This window comes from Macaca mulatta, chromosome 8 (genome assembly GCF_049350105.2).
Source record: "Macaca mulatta isolate MMU2019108-1 chromosome 8, T2T-MMU8v2.0, whole genome shotgun sequence".
Classification (NCBI taxonomy): Eukaryota; Metazoa; Chordata; class Mammalia; order Primates; family Cercopithecidae; genus Macaca; species Macaca mulatta.
Window position 1 is genome coordinate 150,330,384 of NC_133413.1, and position 21,143 is coordinate 150,351,526.

The 21,143-nt window shown below is 42.0% G+C and overlaps 1 protein-coding gene across 9 annotated transcripts in view; it reads right to left on the reverse strand.

Annotated features, from left to right (window-relative positions):
- The window catches only part of TRAPPC9 (trafficking protein particle complex subunit 9), a 732,314-nt gene that overhangs the window by 269,680 nt on the left and 441,491 nt on the right, over nt 1-21,143 (reverse strand). For all 9 annotated transcript variants that reach the window (XM_077944070.1, XM_077944072.1, XM_077944069.1 and 6 more), the window contains one exon: nt 20,218-20,360. In XM_077944070.1, the coding sequence (XP_077800196.1) occupies nt 20,218-20,360 (143 nt within the window). The remainder of the gene's footprint in view (nt 1-20,217; nt 20,361-21,143) is intronic.

A 21,143-nucleotide genomic window follows, 5' to 3' on the forward strand; every position in this document is an offset into this window, starting at 1 on the left:
TATCAATACATGCCTATTAAAATGGGTAGAAAAGTTTTTGAAAACTGACAATACCACACGCTGATGAGGAAACAGAGCACTTCTCCACTGCTAGTAGAGATGGAAAATGGTACTACCACTCTGGAAAACACCTTGGCAGTTTCTTACAAAGTTGAATAGTGAAAAATACATCATATAATCCAGCAATCCCAGTCCTAGGTATTTAACCTAGAGAAATGAAAAACTTAAATTCACAAGAATCACTCTACATGAGTATTTACAGCAGCTCGATTCATAATCACAAAAAGCTGGGAACAGCCCAAATGTCCTTTAAACAGTGACTGGATCCACAGGCCGTGATGTACCTGCACAACAGAAAGCAACTCAAAAATAAAAAGGATTAAACTGTTGATAGACTCAGTAACACAGACAGATCTCAGAATGCAGAATGAAAGAAGTCACTCCAAGAAAGGAACATACAGTATTATTCCATCTATAAGACATTCTGGAAAAGCCAAACTATAGAGATGGAAAATAGATCAGCATCGCCACAAGTGAGGGGTGGATGCAGAGCATGATTCTAAGTGGCAGTGTGGTGAAGTGTTGGGGGTACTGGAACTGTTCTTTGTCCTGACTGTGATGGATACACCAAGCTATTTGTGTTGCTCATAAAAGTTAGAACTCAAAAAATTGTGCATGAAAAAAGTTCATTTTACTCTATGTTAATTTTAAAAATATTTAAATCAATGCAATTAAAAAAACAAACATCATGATGAGCTTGAAGGACCACAGTGCGTTAAGTTTACTCCAATACTGGACTTGTTACTTAATGGCTATAACATCATCAGCAAGTCATTTAATTTCTCTGAGTGTCAGTTTCCCCAGTCCTCCAATGGGGATAACAATGCCTATGTTATGGAATTATTAGGAGGCTCCAGTGAAAAAAAGTAAGTGAAAGTGCTTTGTAAAATCACAAGAAGAATACCACCATAAATATGGGGGGGGGGTGATTATTATTAGCTTGGTTGCTGTCAGTGGAGCTGCAAAACCTGCCAGCCAACAACTCAATATTGACTCAGCTAAAAATGAGTACCCGCCAAGGTCCAGCATGTCTAAAAACCATAGTGCCATGACTAGAAATCAAGTGGGACTCTCTTTTCCCCAAGTCTGATAGGTATCTCCAAGGCCTGCCAGGGTCCAGACACCAATGTTTGCCCACTCCCAGGAGTGTACTAAAGGGAATTAACGCAAAACTAAAACAGGTAGGGATGGCCATCCACACCTGTGTTCAAATTCACGTGATCTTTTAAAATTCTATAAGCCTGCCAATCTTCTTAATCGGTCTTCTTTCCAGAATAGGTAGTCAATATGAGACTGGAGAGCTTTTTCACATTTTAAGAAAGTCAGGGAGCCTAATTCACTCTGAAGTCCTGAGAAAACACAGAACAAAGAATCATAGGGTTTTCTGCTGATGTAACCTCACGCTTACCTCTGCCACACTGCTATGGAGCTTCCTGATCTCACAGAGGACTATGAATGACTGCCCATCTACCAGATCAGGGTTTCTGAAACATAGCACACCAACCACCGAAAACCAAATCCTCGGCTCTAGACAAGACTCAATGAGTCAAAACCTCTAGCAGTGACACCCAGGGACTCTGACCTTCTCTGAGTTTGGGCTTCACTGTGCAAGCTGAACCTGCAGAGTAGGAAGACACTGAAATCTCGATGGGGAAGGAACACCAGCACACAGCACCAGCACATGAAACACAGCAGCATGGACACCAGTCAGGGAAGGTTCCAAAAGGAAGTGGCCCCTGCACTCACAAAGGCACTGAGTATGATTCTAAGCAGCAGCCTGCTGAAGTTTTGGGGGTAAACAAGCAGGTCTACTAGAGAGAGGGCTCTCTAGACACCGTGAACAGTGTGTGCAAAGGTCTCAAGCTAAATCAGCACTGCTTATTGGGAGGGAACTTCCAGGACCTTCCTCACAGGAGTGAGGAAACGTGGGTTTTGGGAAGACAAGGGAGAAGGGCTGGGTCGAATTATAGGAAGTTTTGGGTACCAAGCTCTAGAACTGGAACTTGACCTACAGATGATGGGAATCACTAAAAGACATTAAGAAAATAGAGGAAAAGGTCTTAGCCAAGGATGGTGGTACACACCTGTTGTTCCAGCTACATGGGACGCTGAAATAGAAGGATCTCTTCAGCCCAGGAGGTTGAGGTTGCAGTGAACCATGATCACACTATTGTCCTCTAGTCTGGGTGACAGTGAGACCCTGTCTAAAAAAAAAAAAAAAGAAGAAAAAGGAGGAGGAGGAGGAGGAGGAACAGGAGGAAGAGGAAGGAAAATGTCATGTATGTGTTTTAGAATACTTTGGCATCTACTGAGAGAAATAATTGAAAAGGAAGAAATTGAAGGTAAAGTGGCTTTGAAAAGTTGTCACAACTATTCAAGAAAGAAATTAGGAGGTTTGTCCTGGGGGACAAAGGTGACAAGCCTGAGTCAACACATGGCTATTCAAGTACAAATAACAGGTTTGGTGGCAGATGGGAATGTGGGGGCATTTCCCCATCAATGACTGACAAGCAACCCAGTCTTTGTGAAGCGTCGCTGAAGCTTTACGTTATTGAAGACAGGAAGGATAATAACTGTTTCTAACTTTTTAGTTAGTAAACTTTAAATATCATTTTTAAATCTTCCCTTAAGAGAAACAATTTGGAATGGCTGGAATCAAAAAGATAAATATAATAACAAATACTGGCAAGAATGTGCAGAAATCAGATACTCGTACACTATGGGAATGCAAAATGGTGCAACCGCTTTGGAAAACAATCGGGCAGCTCCTTAAACTATTAAAACATAGAGTTATAATATGATCCTGCAATTCTGCTCCTAGGTTTATACCCAAGAGAAATGAAAACATGCATCCACACAGAAACTTACACACGAATGTTCATAATAGCATTATTCACAATAGCAGAAAAGTGCAATCAACCCAAACGTCTGTCAACTAATGAACAAAATATATTATATCCATTCAACAGAAAATTATTCAGGAAAAAGAAATAACATACTTATATGTAATTGTGGTCGAATCATGAAAACAACACGCCAAGTGAAAGAGGTTAGTCACATGTTGTTTCCATGTATATGAAATACCTAGAGTAAGTAAATCTAGAGAGACAGAAAGTAGATTAGCGGTAGATTAGTGGTTGCCTAGGGTGAGGGAGGGAAGTAGGGAAAAAGAGAATGACAGCAACAGGAACAGGGTTTCTTCTGGGAGGATGAAACGGGAGGATGAAAAGTTTTAAAATCAGATTGTTGTGATGGCTGAACAACTCTGAATATACTAAAATGTTGAATTATACAGTTTAAGTGGGTCAATTATGTGGCATGTAAATTATATTTCAATAAAGCTATTTAAAAAGAAGACCATTTGAGATCCTGAGTGTACAGGAAGCAGGGTCGCCCAGGAACTGGGGGAAGAGATCCACCAAACACAGTCATGGCGCACACAGCAATGCTTCATTTCTCAACCGACCCACACGTAGTGCCACAGTTGAACAAACAGTTGAAGCTTTGTTACACTGTCTAATTTGTGCCCCCGAGGGATCACTGGTTAAAGAGGAGAGCCATGACGAACGCACGTTAATGAGGGACATAACAATAACTCCGCAATTGTGCCTCCGGGTGACAGTTACCAGGTCTCTTGAGTTGCATTCATCTAATCAAAATCCATTTGCAGCACATCAAGACATTTGTAAGGCCTCAAAATACAACGTTTAAAACACAACGTATAATGATGATTATGTCCAATTTTGCTTTTTGTTTTCTGGGAATTAAGAAAATCCAAATTCACAAGAAATTATTTGTAGAAAAGTACTTGCAAATAACAACCTGAAATCATGTTTCATGCATCACCATTTGGAAATTAAACTCTACAGTGATTAAACAAAGAAACGAAGAGAACTTTAAAAATGTAAAATGCAAGAATTCCAAACATAAGTTTGAAAAGAAACTGACTAATTGATGATGTTGAACAATCTACCTTTCAACATACATTCAATCCCCAAACCAAGTATGGTATGCTTGTTTTTAATTGATGTTTATAAATCAGGCTTTGAAATATATTAAAAAGTATACAGTGCTTATTAATACAAATTCTTTAAATCTGTTCTTAATATTATTACTATTTTAAAATGAACTTTAATATTTAGTCATATACCAATCTAAAATAAAATATAGATCACATAAAATTCTTGCTTTTAATAGTAATATGCATCAGTAAAACATAAAATAGGTCCTCTCAAGACAGACCTGTGAGCACACACAGAATACTGTGAGGTCATTCACTAGGAGAGGGTGCAGCTGCTTGGATAACAAGTGGGTGACACATGGAACCTGGGAGCACTAGTTATGGAGTCAGTGTCAGTCCAGACGGAATATCAACCTGCTCCTGTCTTGTGGAGGCTGGGTCCCAGTTCCTGCCCTGCACAGAGCTACAATATAGTAATAATAGGAATGGCAACAAAATGTGTGTTCATCATCTCAGGGCACACAAGCCAACAGGTGAGGGATGGTATGAAGCAGATACATTGAATTGTTAAGTTCCTTTCCAACAAGAGGGCCTATGAATTGACCACGATGGCAATTTCAGGGCAGGGGGTGCTGTGTGGAGCCTGTGACACGGGTTCCAACTTGTTCTCCAGCCTCCTTTTCTCACAAAAGCAGGTCTCAGTGCAGATCTCGCAGCATCTCTTCTTCAGTCTTCCTTGGGATGCTTCTTAAAGCACAGCCCTGTCCCTCTCATCAACCACCACGAGGGATTTGCTGACTGCGCTGTTTCTCTGCAACTTCCACAACGAAGAGGATGAGCCCCTTACCTTGCCTGGAATATTCTTTCGGAGGATTTCTGAGAGGTAAAGCAGCCGCTGACGGCAGCATCTGGAGGATTAAATCACTGTCAAAGAGGAAGCAGGGCCACGGCTTGCTTGGCAGACCCAGCCTGGCTTGATGCTGCGCGTGCACGGGACAAACAGCAGGCACAGGGCACAAGGGTCGAGAGTAAACTCCGCCCTCACCTGCGCCTGTTGTGACCACCTGTCACCTCCTGGCCTCCTAAACCTTGTCTACATCCGATGTCTCATTATAGACACAGAATGATTTTTTAAAAAAACTTGCAAAGTTGATCAGACTTTTAAAATATCACAAAGGAGTCTTAACGTGGCACTTAAGATAATTCCTTTCAATATTTATTTTCTAAATATCCCAGCCACAGACCTGAGAGTTTATATCCCAGTAGGAAAGGTTGGGTATAGGGTGCATAGAATTTCCCCATACATCTGTTTCTTTTGCAATTACTTGTGAATCTGTAATTGTTTCAAAATAAGCCGAAAAAAATACGACATGGGTCTGAATCAAACCAAGAGAAGCTAAAAACTGTTTCTATTTTTAATCATCTAAGGAGGGGAAGAGGGAAAAAGGTCTACAGTCCTGTAGCTCCTTCCAGGGCTTAGAAGCGTAATGGAAGTGGACCATTTTTCCCCTGCAGAAATGTACTTATCATGAAAAAAAGGAAAGTCTTAGCCCTTGATACTTCAGAAGAGCATCCGTAGACTCCCCCATTTCTACAGTAGGTCAACCAACGCTTAGTATCACTTCTGTGGTTCAAATATGGTGCTCTTGTTATAACAGCAGACTGATATTGTCAAGACATCACAAGACAAATGAGCACTGGCCCAGTTTATTACGCTCATTTAAAAAAGTACAGTCAGCAAGGACCAGGAAAACCAATCATGTATATGACTTACATGATCTAAATAAAAAATAGTGAGAAGTGTTTTACATTTATTTATACTTTGTACTTATTAATTTAGCAACAGATTTGCACAAACTGTTTCCCCTACCATCTTCCCCTTCTCATACACGACATCTCCATTTTCCCAGATTCTCAGGAAAAAGGCCTTGGAGTCACCACACCTCCTGTGAAATAGCAAGGCTTAGCCTACTTAATGTTTCTTCCAAGGATATCCAGAACCTGACCATTCGTTCCACCCCGACCTGCTCCCATCCCAGAGTTACTGCGGCAGGACTGACACCCACTCCCACCTGTGGCGCTCTCCCATAGCAGCTCTTAGGCATTTCAGAGCACTTCCCACCTGCTACGCTGATGTTTGCTGTCTACACAACCTACTATATTTATGCTTCTCGCCTATCTCTCTCCACTCAAATATAAGCTCTTTGAGAGCATGAACTCAGCTTTACTCATTGCTGTCTTCAGTGCCTAGGACAGTGCTTCGCAGAAAATAGGACGCAAGAAGTATTTGTTCCAAGGAAGGAGAAAGGGAGGGAAGATGAACGCTGGTCAGGCTGCAGGGAACCAGGTCCATTGATGGAAACTTCACTGTACTCTATACCAAGAATTTCTGATGAACAATTTAAAACAATAGACCAAAATCTAGAAATTACTTATGACTTTTTGTAAGTCTTATTTCATTATTTATTTACACCATGAATAACAAATCAAAATTTAATTTTTAACAGTTATAACAACTAAATTTGTGAAACACTTTATACTTTAGATTTTGTAAAACCTTAGATTTTTGCAATTTAAAAAATTAGTTCCCAATATCACACCATCTACAAAAAACATATGAAAGATGGATGAATAAGCGCAATGTAAAATTATAAATATATTAGCAGAAAATCAAGGAGAACATATATATAATCTTAAGTAGGGTAAGTTTTTTTTTAAAATGAAGCCCGAATGAAACCAATAAGAACAAAATAATTTTACTAAAAATTTTGGCAAAAGGTGACCAAAATAATTTGTAGTAAAATACAAATAGCAAATTCGGATAAGGTTAAAATATACAGCACACAAAACTTCCTGAAGATCAATAGAAAAAGATTAATACAAATTTTTGAAGAGGCCAAGATTACACATAAGAGAATACACAGAAATGCAAATGTTCAGTAAACATAAAGATGGTTTACCTTACTCAAAACTAAGGAAATTAAAATTATACACAGTGAGATATTTCACATCCATCCAACTGCAAACCGTGAAAAGAGTGAGCTATTCAATGATGTCTATGATAGGGAGAAACGAACACTCTCACATACTCGGGAGGGTAAACTATGGAGGAAGATTCCATATTAAAGCTAAATTTTTAGAATTTATGTTACAAAAACCACCCAAACACGCACAAAGTTTATATACAAGAATGTCCAATGCAAAACTGCTTGACACAGTAGAACACAGAAAACAAACCTCACTCAACAGAGAAGCATTTAACACGTTACGGGGTGTCGTGTTAATGGACAGAAGGGCATGCGATCTGTAAACAAATGAGGAGACCTAGATGTACTGATATGGAAAGATGATCAACATGTATCATATTTTTTTAATTTGCAAAAGATTAAAATTTTATTTCTATTTTTAAAATAATAGTAACAGGCAGGGCATGGTGGCTCAAGCCTGTAATCTCTGCACTTTGGGAAGCTGAGGAGGGAGGGTCCCCTAAGGTCAGGAGTTCAAGACCAGCCTGGCCAACAAGGTGAAACCCCGTCTCTACTAAAAATACAAAAATTAGCTGGGCGTGGTGGTAGGCACCTGTAATCCCAGCTACATGGGAGGCTGAGGCAGGAGAATCACTTGAACCCAGGAGGCAGAGGTTGCAGTGAGCCAAGATTGTGCCACTGCACTCCAGCCTGGGCAACAGAGCGAGGGTCAGTCTCAAAAAAATTAAAAATAAAAATAATAGTAACTATTATATATACTGAAATGAATTAAAAAATTTGGAAAAATTTGTGTCAAACTTTTAATAATGGGTATCTATGTGAGATGATATTGCAACAAATACTCATCTATACTTAACATGCTTCCACAAGGCATAATTTTTTTTTTTTTTTGAGATGGAGTCTCACTCTGTCTCCAGGCTAGAGTGCAGTGGTACAATCTCAGCTCACTGCAATCTCCGCCTCCCGGGTTCAAGCAATTCTCCTGCCTCAGCCTCCCGAGTAGCTGGGACTACAGGTGCATGCCATCACACTCAGCTAATTTTTTTTTTTTTTTAGACGGAGTCTTGCTCCGTAGCCCAAGCTGGAGTGCAATGGCACTATCTGGGCTCACTGCAACCTCTGCCTCCTCAGTTAGTAATTCTCCTGCCTCAGCCTCCCGAGTAGCTGGGATTACAGGCGCCCGCCACCTCACCTGGCTACTTTTTGTATTTTTTGTAGAGACGGGGTTTCACCATGTTGGCCAGGCTGGTCTCAAACTCCTGACCTCAGGTGATCCTCCTGCCTTGGTCTCCCAAAGTGCTGGGATTACAGGCATGAGCTACTGTGCTACCTAATTTTGTGTTTTTAGTAGAGATGGGGTTTCACCATGTTGGCCAGGATGATCTCGATCTCTTAACCTCGTGATCCGCCCGCCTCAGCCTCCCAAAGTGCTGGGATTGCAGTCGTGAGCCACCGCTCCCAGCCAGGCATACATTTTGTATAACAAGTTTGAATGAGTAGCTTTCAAAGAAAGTAGTGGGGAGAAAAAACGTATTCTTTCATATAATTGTCCTACTATTTATAGATAAGGTAATGCAGGGCTCAGAGCATCTGAGAGACCTGTTGAAGGCAGGAAGTAGAGAGCCATTCCCTCTAATTTCAAATTCTTTCTTCCCTCCACAAAAACAAGGTACCCCGCCATAGTTATTTGCTATGTCTCTACCATGTGCCAGTCATCTGAGAGACTTACTTAAAAGGGGAGACACAGAAAAGACGCTGCCTGTAACACACCTGTAAAGACTGAGAACGAGAGGGAAGAAGGGCGTGGACCCCGTGCGCTGCAGGCTTGCCACGCATCAGGCACACAGTTTCTTACTGGAATCCTCCCTATAGCCTGATAAGGAGGCCCGCTTTATAAAGATTCTGTAACTCGCCCAACACAGCAGAACTGGGATTCCAACACGAGGCACTTAGCCTCCGAAACCCAGATCCTCCACCTCTCGGCCCTGCTGCATCCTCCCGGTCAGACCGAGGCCCCCCAGTGACTAGGGCCTGATGCAGCCAGGAACAACACCGAGCTCGTTCCTTCTCCTCACTCTGCCCGAGTCCCTCACCTGCAAAACAGGGCAACACGTTCTCCAGCCCACACTCCCTAGCATGTCAAATGTAAAAGGACAGGCGCGGAAGTCTCCCGTGAGCCTCTGAGGGGGATTCAGGGACTACCTCACTTTGCAGAGGGTCACCGTAAGTTCTGAAAAGTGGCAACACCTGGAAAATGCTTCCGAAGGGGACAAAGGGGCTACAGGGAGAGCAGCGTATCTAGCAAGGCACCTGGCACTTAGTGTGTGCTCAAGAATCAGCCAGTTCCTCCACACACACGGAGACGACAGCGCCTCAACACCTACATGCACAGGGCTGACCAGGCCACACAGAGGAAGGAAGAGTGCTAACAGCCTGGTCAATGGGACCCCAAGTGTAATGGATAATTAATGCTTTTGTGAAAAAACGACCCCGCTCTTGGGTACCTGCTCGTCAGGTAAGGGCCAGATGGAGTTCAAGCCCATCAAGCCCATCACAGCCGCGGCAGCTGTGTTCCACTCCTCCAGGAACCTGTCTGTACTTGGGCTCCAAACTTCTCCCTTCCCCAGCACTGCACTTCCTGTCAAGCCACTCCTGACCCTAAGGGAAGGAAGCCGTACTCCCCAGTGATCTAAACAAGCAACTCAATTCCCACTGTAGGTCCTCCGGCTGCTCAACACAAATCTGGTTGTTCTTTCTTCAAAGCTCCTGCCACGTGTCGTTCATACCCCAGATGTCCCACTGCAGCGTTTCTTCAACAATTCGATGGACCACTGACTGCTCATTTCAGCTAGTGCTGCTCAAACAGCGAGTCACAGAGTGGCTGCCTTCAGAGAGCTGACCATGGGTGAAAAGGAAGGCCAACAAAGGCTTCAGGATCCGCTGAGGTCAGTGATGTCCTTCACAAGTGCTGGGGCCAGCTGCTGCAAAGCCGCCTGTGTTTACAAGCCTGGCTCATCCCTTTGTCCCTGGAACCTGACACACAACAGAAGTGCGCACACACACAAGGAAAATGACAACCACTAATTTTCAATTATCTGCCTTGTGTCAGGCACTGTTTATAATTTTTCAGACACTCTATACACGGTATTTAAACACACAGTTTTATGACCCTGCACAATCAATGTTATCTCCTTTTCAAGATGAAGGAAAAATGAGGCTTAGAGAAATGTGAATGGCTTGCTCAAAACCACAGTGCAAATGAGCAGGAGAATCAACGCTGGAAATCAGACACAGGCACCTTTGGCTCTCACTCCTGGTGCGCACTACAATTCTAAATTCTTGTTAGATTTAAAACCAATCTAATAAATAAACATAGCAACTGGAAAAAGATCTACCATGATAAAACTCCGTAGTGCCCCTTCCAGGGGTTAGCTGTCCCCACCACACGGGGAAGTGTCTAAGGTCTCCGTGGCAGGGTGTCTATCAATAATGTCGTAACGATTACACCCCACGCCCTGCTCAGAGGAGTGCATTTTCCACATAGATCAGAGTAGAAATGTCTAAGATTGGATCGTTTATTGTAACAGGCTAGAAAGAAATTGCTCCTCAGGAGAGAGGGAGGCTCAGCACTCAGACAGGGACGGTCCAGCCTAATCCATTTCCATCTCGTCCCTAACAACGTTACCAGGCAGCTCTGTGTAAAAAGCAAATCTCAAAGGTAATTGATCTTCTAAATAAAAGTCAACTGAGACCTGTGTACTCCCTGGAGGGAGAACAGTAAAAAGAAAATAATAATGAGAATAATGAGAATTCTACCTAACCTCTATATTGCGCTTTGGCATTTAGAAAAAAACCACCCCCTCTGCTATTTAAATGGATTCTCTTATCGCCCTGGTGAGGTGGGCAGAGCTAAGAGGCTCACTCTCCCCTAGGGAGGGTAGGGGCAAAACTGGGGCAGAGAAACACACTCCTCCAAAGATACGGCTCCTACGAAGGATGTCAGTGGCAGAACAGACACCAGAGCCCGGGACTCCAGGCTCCCAGGTCAGAGCGAGTGTGGTGGCAAGCTTTGGTCTGGGTGTCCCCAAGGCCACAGTTCAGACTGCCTCCCTTCCACTCACGAACGAGCAGGACAAGGTGAGGAATTTAACACCTCCAGCCAATGTCAGAAGGTTCTTGGGAGTGTGCATGGGATGCCGAAGGCAACACCCAGGGCATGCCCTGGAGTGTAGCAGGCTGTGAATAAATAGGACTGCTCTTCCTTCCCACATTCTCATATAGAAAACCATCTTTTTAAAAAATACCAATAAGAAAAACTACAGAAATTATCAATATTAGTGAGAGGAGCAGACGCACAGACTATCCCAGGAGTAAATAACTCACATCCATTTGTATTTTGGTTTCACAATAGAATATATGATTCATGTCATGCCAGCAGTAGTCTTTCAACATATATTGGCTTCTATTTGCATTAAAGTTAGTCTGAATCTCTGTGCAGGCTTGCACTGACACGTATATGGCCAGCTTCATTGTCCATGCTGCAGTGGCCTGGAAGCCAGGACATCTAGATGCCAGCCCTGTCACCTGCAAGCTGTGTGAAACTAAGCAAATCGGAAAACTCTCTGGGCCTCGTTTGTGATGCACATGTTTGAGATGGGCCATCTCTGGGGATGCAGAGAACTCTAACACGGCATGATGCCAGAGCAAACATCTTCACCCGTGAGCAAAATGAAAAGTAATGAATTCACAAGACACCATGCATCACGGAACTTCAACAAACTGCAAAGGCCAAGAGCCGAAAATGCATACTAATTCTGTTGTATTCCGGGCCTTGCAATTTACACAGGTCCCTATTAAGAAAAATAGAATTTAGCACTTTGGGAGGCCGAGGTGGGTGGATCACTTGAGGTCAGGAGTTAAGAGTCCAGCCTGGGCAACATTAGCCAGGCGTGGTGGCTCATGCCTGTAGTCTCAGCTACTCAGGAGGCTGAGGCAGGAGAATCACTTGAACCTGGGAGGCAGAGGATCCAGTGAGCTGAGGTTATGCCACTGCACTCAAGCCCGGGCAAAAGAAAAGAAAAATAGAACTTAAATATATATATAAACGAGGTCATCCCTTTTATACAAAAAAACACCTGAATGAATACAGTCTTGGTATTTTACATCCTGTCATTCCTAAGTCTTCACCGGCTGCCCACCGTGGGGCAAGGTGCTGGGTCCTGGGAGGCAGAGGTTAAACACCTGGCTCCCTGTTCCACAGAGCTCAAAATCTAGTAGAAGAACCAGAAACCCAGTGTTAACACTTCTCCTGTTCCTCCCACTGTGGGTGGTGAAATCCTTCTTTCTTCAAGAATTAGTACAATGTTTCATTTTTTGTGATGCCTTTCCAGATCTCTCCAGTAAAAATTAGGTGCTCTCTCCAATGTATATATATTTTCGTACATGAAATGTTAAATCAAGGTTATAATTTACATACAATGAAATACACAAATCTGAAGCGTCTACTAGTCTATTTGCGTACAACCCTATAACCCACACCCCTATCAATATATGCAACATTTCATCAAGTCAGAAAGATCTTTTCTCTTCCCTTTAAGATGACCAACTGTCCCGGTTTGTACTGAGGACTTTCCCAGGGTGAGGGAATTTCAGAGCTGATCTAAAAAATCCCAGGCAAACCAGACAGTTGCTAACCCTAATCCCTTTCCAGTCGATTCCTGCCCCATCCCACCTTAACCCAGAGTCAACCACTGGTTAGATTTCTTTTATCATAAAACAGGTTCTCCTGTTCTAGAAAGGTGTACGCATGGAGTCACACAGGATGTTTCTCTTATGACTCGATTCCTTTGACCAGCATCGTAACTTTGTGCTGACCCCATTTTGTCACCTGTCCCAGCAGTTTTTATTTCTGAGGAGTATTCCATTGTGTGGGAGCACCCCACACTGTTTATTCATCTACCTGTTGAGGGGCATTTGGAATTCTTTCCAGTTTGGAGTTATTAGGAATGAAGCTGTTATGAAAATACTTGTAGGAGTCTTTTTGTGGATATGGACTTACATTTCTCTTGAGAAAATATCTAGGAATGAAATTGCTGGATTACTGGGGAGGAATATGTTTTAATTCATGAGGAACTGCCTGATTTCTTTTTTTTTTTTTTTTTTTTTTTTTTTTTTTTGAGACGGAGTCTCACGCTGTTGCCCAGGCTGGAGTGCAGTGGCGCGATCTCGGCTCACTGCAAGCTCCGCCTCCCGGGTACACGCCATTCTCCTGCCTCAGCCTCCTGAGTAGCTGGGACTACAGGCGCCCGCCACCGCGCCCGGCTAATTTTTTGTATTTTTAGTAGAGACGGGGTTTCACTGTGGTCTCGATCTCCTGACCTTGTGATCCGCCCGCCTCGGCCTCCCAAAGTGCTGGGATTACAGGCTTGAGCCACCGTGCCCGGCCTGCCTGACTGATTTCTAAAGTGGCTATACCACATTACACTCCCAGAAGCAGTTTATGTGAATTCTGGTTGTTTCATATTCTCCCTAACATTTGGTGTTCTGTTCTTTAATTCTAGCCATTCTAGTGGGTATATATTAGTATCTAATTGGGGTTTTAATTTGCATTTCTCTAATGATTAATAATGTTGAACACTTTTCGGAGATTACAGGTCATTTGAGAAATATCTGTTCAAATCTTCTGCCTATTTATCACCTTTATAGAATTATACAACTTCATCAATAAGATACAAACGAATGTTACATAAATATGTTACAATTTTTTTATCTTAGAATGTAATTTGCCTTTTAATGAGCTGAAGTTTTTAATTTTGATGAAATTCATCCTATCAACTCTTAGTTTTATGGTTAGCAGTTTCTGGCCCCATCTAAGAAAATATTTGCCCCAAATCAAGAAGATACTCTGCTACATTTTCTTTGAGAAGGCTTGCAGTTAAAGTTTTTACTTTTAGGCCTAAAATTCATCTCCAGTGAATTCTTGGGCATGATGTGATGTATGGGTGAAGGGTTAATTTTATTCCCCCACATAGATGTCCAGTTGTTCCAGCATCTTTTATTAAAAAGACTTTTCTTCCCCAATGAAATTAGTTTTGCATCTTGTTAAAAATCAACTGATGAGATACAATTGGAACTATTTCTGGACTATCTATTATGGTCCATTGATCTCTTTTTGTTTACACCAATAACATACTCTCTTGATTACCATAGCTTTACATTGTCTTAAAATCATACAGTGTAAGTCCTTCAACTTTGTTCTTTTTTCTCAAGTTATTTGTCTATTCTAGGTCTGTTCAATTTCAAAATAATTTTATAATGTCATTAAACAAAAATTCTGCTAGGATTTTGATTGAATTGCATTAAACTTATAATCAGTTTGGGGAAAACCACTATCTTAAGAAAAACAAATTCTTCCAATCACTAAGCAAGGTATACCTTTTTTTTTTTTTTTTTTTTTTTTTGAGACAGAGAGTCTCACTCTGTTGCTCAGTCTGAAGTGCAATGGCGCAATCTCGGCTCACTGCAACCTCCGCCTCCTGGGTTCAGGTGATTCTCCTGCCTCAGCCTCCCGAGTAGCTGGGACTACAGGTGCCCACCCCCATGCCTGGCTAATTCTTGTATTTTTAGTAGAGAGGAAGTTTCACCATATTGGCCAGGCTGGTCTTGAACTCCTGACCTTGGGATCTACCTGCCTCAGCCCCTCAAAGTGCTGGGATTATAGGCACGAACCACCATGCCCGGACACCTCTCTATTTAAGTCTTCTTTCATTTCTCTTTATCATGCTTGATCATTCTCTACGTAGGGATAATATTTGTAGAAATGTTTTCCGAAGTGTTTTATGATTTTGATTCTACTGCATACGTTATTTTTTAAATTTAATTTTCAAATTGTTAGTTGCTGGTATATAAACATAAGTGATTTTTAAATGTTGAGTGGCATCCTGCAATCTTGCTAAGTTGACTTATTATTTCTAATAATTTCTTCGGTGTGGCAGATTTCTTATTTGTGTACATAATCATATGTACCATACAAAGACAGACATGTGAATAATAATTTTACTTCTTCATTTCCTATTTTAATACCCTTATTTATTTTCTTCCCTTATTGCTCTGATTAGGACTGCCAGAAAAATAATGAGTACAGTGGAAATGTGCCTTGTTCTTATTCTTAGAGAAAAAGTTATCAGACTTTCACCTCTAAGTGTAACATTAACTATGGGGTTTTTTGTAGATGGCCTTTGTCAGATTGAGGAAGTTCTCTTCTAATCCTACTGTACTGAGTGTTTCTGGAATAATTGTTGACTTTTGTCAAATAATGTTTCTTCATCAACTGATAAAATCATTATTTTTCTCCTTTATTCTGCTAACGTGTTAAATTCTAATGACTGGTTTCTCAAGGGTAAAACAACCTCATATTTCTGAGTAAAACCTGAATTGTTCATGCTGTTTTGTCCCTTTCATATATCACAGAAGTTGATTTGATTTTTTGTTTTCATATTTCACATGTATTTACATGAGGTTATTGGTCTACAGTTTTCTTTTCTCATAATGTCTCTGTCTGGGTTTGGCATCAAGGTGATGTTGGTATCATGAAATGGAAGTTGGGAAGTATTTCCTCCTTATTTTCTGAAAAAGTTTTTGTAAAGGTGATATTATTTCTTTAAAAAACTGCATGTATTTCAGAGTCGAGCCCTCTGGGCCTAAAGTTTGCTTTGTGGGAAGTTTTTAATTAAGAATTCAAAATCTTTAACTGATGTGTGACTATTTTTTCTGTTTCTTCTTCCTGTGTCAATTTCAGTAATTTGTGTCTTTTTTTTTTTTTTTTTTTTTTTTTACACAGAATCTCACTGTGTCGCTTAGGCTGGAGTGCAGTGGTACAATCTTGGCTCACTACAATCTCTGCCTCCTGGGTTCAAGCGATTCTCATGCCTCAGCCTTCCGAGTGGCTGGAATTACAGGCATGCACCACATGCCCAGTTAATTTTTGTGCGTTTAGTAGAGACGAGGTTTCACCATGTTGGTCAAGCTGGTTTCAAACTCCTGACCTCAGGTGATCCGCCAACCTCGGCCTCCCAGAGGGCTAGGATTACAGGTGTGAGCCACCATGCCTGGCCGTCATTTTTCTTTTTTTTAAGAGACAGGTTCCTTCTCTGCCACCCAGGCTGGAGTGCAATGGCACAATCATAGCTCACTCCAGGGACCCTCCTGCCTCAGCCTCCTGAAAGCTAGGACTACAGGGATGTCCCATCACACCCAGCTAATTTTTTAAAATGTTTTGTATGTTTTATGATTTTTCATAATATTATGTTATTATCCTTTTAATGTCTGTGGAATTAGTAGTAGTAAGGCCACCTCTTTCATTCTCATTATTGGTTATTTGTGTTTCCACATTTTTTTCTGACCACCCTGCTTACAATTTATTAATTTTATTATTAATTGTTTCAGAGAACCAACTGTTGGTTTCACCGACTTTATGAGTTTATTTGTTCATACTCTATAGCACTGATATCCACTCTTTATATTTCTTCTGCTTACTCTACGTACATTTTGCTCTTCTTTATCTAATAAACAAGAAATATCACTGATTTTAAACCATTCACCTTTTCTAATACAAACATTTACTGTATTATAAATAACAACTAGACATTTTGGGAGGCTGAAGCAGGATTGCTTGAGGCCGGGGATTTGAGACTAGCTGGGCAAGATAGTGAGACCCTATCTCTATCAAAAGTTTTAAAAATAAGCCATTTGTGGTCCTGTGCACCTGTAGTTTTAGCTACTTGGGAGGCATGGCAGGAGGATCACTTGAGCCCAGGAGTTTGAGGTTACAGTGAGCTATGATGGTGCCAGTGCACTCCTGCCTGGACTATGGAGTGAGATTCTATCTCCAAAAAAAAAAAAAAAAAAAAATATATATATATATACACACACACACACACACACACACACACACACACACTTATACACACACAAAAGTAGGTGGAGCCGATTAAAAGAATTGTCCAAGTTTTCTATATTTTTACTAATTTTTTTGTCTACTTATTTTACCAAATACTAACAGAAAAATGTTGAAATTTTCAACTATAATGGTGGGGTTATCAATTTCTCCCTTCAGTTTTATTTTGAAGTTATATTTGTAAACAGTTTCATTTGATCATTATGTACTTTTGATGACTTGATTCTGCTGTCATTAAAAATTGTCCTCTTTTTCTCTTGAAAGCCTAACCATTTGATATTAAGACACCCAAACCAACTAATTATTTGGGTTTACATACGTCTTTTCCTTCATCTTTTCGTTTTACATTATGCATAGTTAATGTCAATTTCTTATAAAAAGGTAGTTGGTATCTTACTTTCTTATATAGTTTGACAATCTCCATTTTTAAAGGTAGTATTAAATCTATTTACATTTAGTGTAACTCTGGATACAGTAGATTTGAGTCCTCCACATTGCCATCTGTTTCCTATTTGGCTGTATGTTCCTTGTTCTTTTCTCCTCCTTTCTTGATACCTCTTCCCCTTTTTTTAGATTAAGTATTTTTAAATATTCCATTTTATCTCTTCTGGCTTATCATCCATTCCTTAAGTGGATTGCTCCAGAGTTTACATGTATCTTTAGCTGATCACATCTTAACTTCAAAAAATATTATAACAATTTGCATATAACACAAGAACTTCTATTTTCCCACCCATTCTTTGTGCCGCTTTGTTACATATTTTATTTGTATATGCGCTATACACTACAGAATTCAGTGTTCTTATTTCTTCTTTAAGTAGTCAGTTAATCTTTCAAAGACATTTTAAAAGTGAAGGAAACACATCTTTTCTATTTATTCACTTATTTACTATTTATTAGGTTCATCACTGCTTTATATAGTTTCTGGTTTCCATTTGATTTCTGACGAGCTTATATCAGGCAAATAAAAAACAGGACTTGTGCTCCCTTTGTCTCTTAAACCGTGATCTCTTTATATAGTACCTGAAACTTTGGAAGTGTTGGCTTAAGGAACACATGAAACTATTTCCAATACACTCAGGAAAGTGCATGAGCAGAAGTACATGTAATGTTAAGGGACCCACAGAAGGGCCAATCCACTCTGCCTAGTCACACTCAGAACAATTTTACCAAAATGGTAACATGGGCCAAGGTCAAACAGATATTTTCCAAAAGGTTGAATACAGTATCTTCATTTAAGAGAGAGAACAGTGTTAGAAAAAGGTGTGTGCAGCAGCTCGTTGGTGTAAACCACCTGCACATATACCAGCAATGGCGAGGAGCAAGTGCCCTTTACGTGAAGTATGGGATTGGGGCAAAGGGACTGAAGGGGAAGATCTGGGCCAGATCCTTAAGTACCATGGATGTCATAGGAGGGACTCTGGACTTTATCTCATCAGCACTGGGAAAGTATGTACCAGGACAGTGGCACGGGCACGTGTGTACCGAAAGGATGACAACGGGAAACAAGGCTGTCAGCAGAGAGACCGACGGGGCAACTCTCTCTACAGTGACAAAGGCGTGCAGTGGACTGCAGAGTCATTGGGAGACATCACAGAAGTCCAATCCACAGGGCGTAGGGACCACTTAGACTTGGGAATAACGGAAAAGGAGAATTAGAAGACATCGAATCTCAATCCCAAAAGCAGGGAAAAGAACCACAGAGACCAAAAGAAAAGGGAGCAAGGGCCACAGGCTGGGGGGCAGGATCCACATAGCGTTTCATCTGTCCACCCACGCTTCCAAACCTCTGCGTGCAGCAAACCACACGGCAGCATTTTTCTCATCTTCAACTGTCATTTAGAACTGCAGGGGTCATGACGTGAAAGCCAGATATCAATAGGGGGAAAAGAAAAGACGAACTCGGTGACAACCTGTGCCACTTCTAAGAATTATTTATATGGGTAACGGCAGCAGGAGATGAGGGGATGAGAAAGAAACACACACCAGGTTCATGATGGAGCAAATGGAATGCTCAGAAAGGGCCTGAAATACTCTAACATCCACAGCCGTCCTGGCCAAGCCTTCCCCAGGGGCAAGAGCTTTAATGCTTTATACAAATTCAAAACAGAGGTGAGTCTTGGCAGGGAAGGCTCTTACTCTGAGGACTGAAAAAGTGACAGATGGTGAAATAAGACGCTAAAAGGCCCAGCTAAACCATTAATTCTTGCTGAAGGCATTCTCCAATGGTTGGGAAGAAAAACAGTCTTTCCTATAAACTAAAATCACACTTATTATTTAGAGCTGTATCATTTTCAAGGGATTTTATGCCAACATTAACATGGACAACAACATGCTATCTTACGCTGCAGCACACAGGGCCCTGGAGGAGGAGGGGCTGCATGGGATCCCTCTGCCTCCCCATTCGAGGACAGACAGGTAAGCATTTAAATAATACCCATCCAGCCCACGCTACTCAGATAAGCAAGACCTAGCTGGACAGGAACACCGGGACGAGCTCAGAGGTGAAGAGCACCTGCTTCCCAAAGGATGCTGGCACTGTGGCAGGAATGGGAGACTCAGTTCCACCTCCAGCTTCCAGATTCCGCTACTCCAACTTTGCCAGAAGGAAAAGTTTTGGTGAGAAACTGTCATTCTCCTAACTCAGAAAAGAATACCCTGAGTATCTCTTGCCACCTCTGGGTTTCAAGTGTACAAACTGTCCAATTTCTTTCTCCCTGAAGGAAGACTAGGTCTGGAAAGTAGGCAGGAGAGAAAGCCTTTGTATGAGAAGGGCCTCCTAGTCAGAAATGACCTGAGGCCCAGATGGCTGGGAGCTCCACAAAGTGCCCATCCTACGGGGATGCCGGGAGTGATGCAGAAGAGATGCTGGACTTGTCCAGGAGTTCCTAAGACATGTGCTATCCACTGAGCCCCCACTCACAGGAGAAGCAAGCCAGAATGGAGCCATGCCAGGCTGAGCGGGAAGTGTGTGTGCACAGTGAGAACCACACACAGGAATGCTGCAATCATCAGCATTATTATTATGGCATGGCATGATATGTAAAGCCCACTCACTTACGACCACCTGAGAGGCAGTTCTCATGTAACACCTGGTTTCCTAATGAAAAGCCTACATCCCAGAGAGGCTAAGCAACTTGGCAATGGCACAGATCCAATGGGAGGCAGGACAAAAACACACTGAGGTCAGGATTCTAAACGCAGTGCTGCTGAGACTCTAGAACAAGACTGCTGTGTGGCAGTAAGACATTTACCTGGTTGCTGGGAGAGTACTGACTCGGGTGAAAAATACAGACGGCTCGACTTCTATATGCAGCCCCAGGGAGAGGTTCCTGTAATATCCTTCAGTGTGGCCCGGGCCTCCAGAGTATTTGAAATTCAGGATAGCTTCCAGGGTCTACAAGATGTTGGGAAAAAAAAAAAACAAAAACACATACACATACACATGTTAGTAACTCTCTAGTTTGATCCACCAGGAGGCAAGCGGCTTTGCTTAGGAAGAGTCTGAAGATAATCCCAACTAGTCAAGTCATCAGCATTGGCCGACTCACATCCCCCGCGGGCACTGTCTTACATCCCTGGCGGGCACCGACTCACACCCCCAGCGGGCACCGATTCACACCCCCGGCGGGCACCATCTTACACCCCTGGCGGGCACTGTCTTTCCTGTAATGCCCCAGAGTGTACACAATTCTCAGCCTGTACATGCAAACGGAAAGGGCTTCCAAAACTTACTCTGTGGTTAAATACAGCTTTATTTTATTTTATTTTATTTTTTTGGAGATGGAGTCTCACTCTGTCGCCCAGGCAGGAGGCAGTGGCATGAAATTGGCTTACTGTAACCTCCGCCTCCCAGGTTCAAGCAGTTCTCCTGCCTCAGCCTCCGAGGGATTACAGACGCATGCCACAACGCCCGGCTAATTTTTGTATTTTAGTAGAGATGGGGTTTCACCATGTTTGCCAGGCTGGTCTCAAACTCCTGACCTCAGGTGATCCACCCGCCTCAGCCTCCCAAAGTGCTCGGATTACAGGCGTGAGCCACCACGCCTGGCCTAACACGGCATTTTGGAGAGAGCATCATTTCAACATAAAATGTTGTGTGAGCACCATTTCAACATAAAATGAGGTGACAGGCGGGGTGGGGGTGCTTCTATCCAGAAGGTAGGGTCACTTGGGCTGA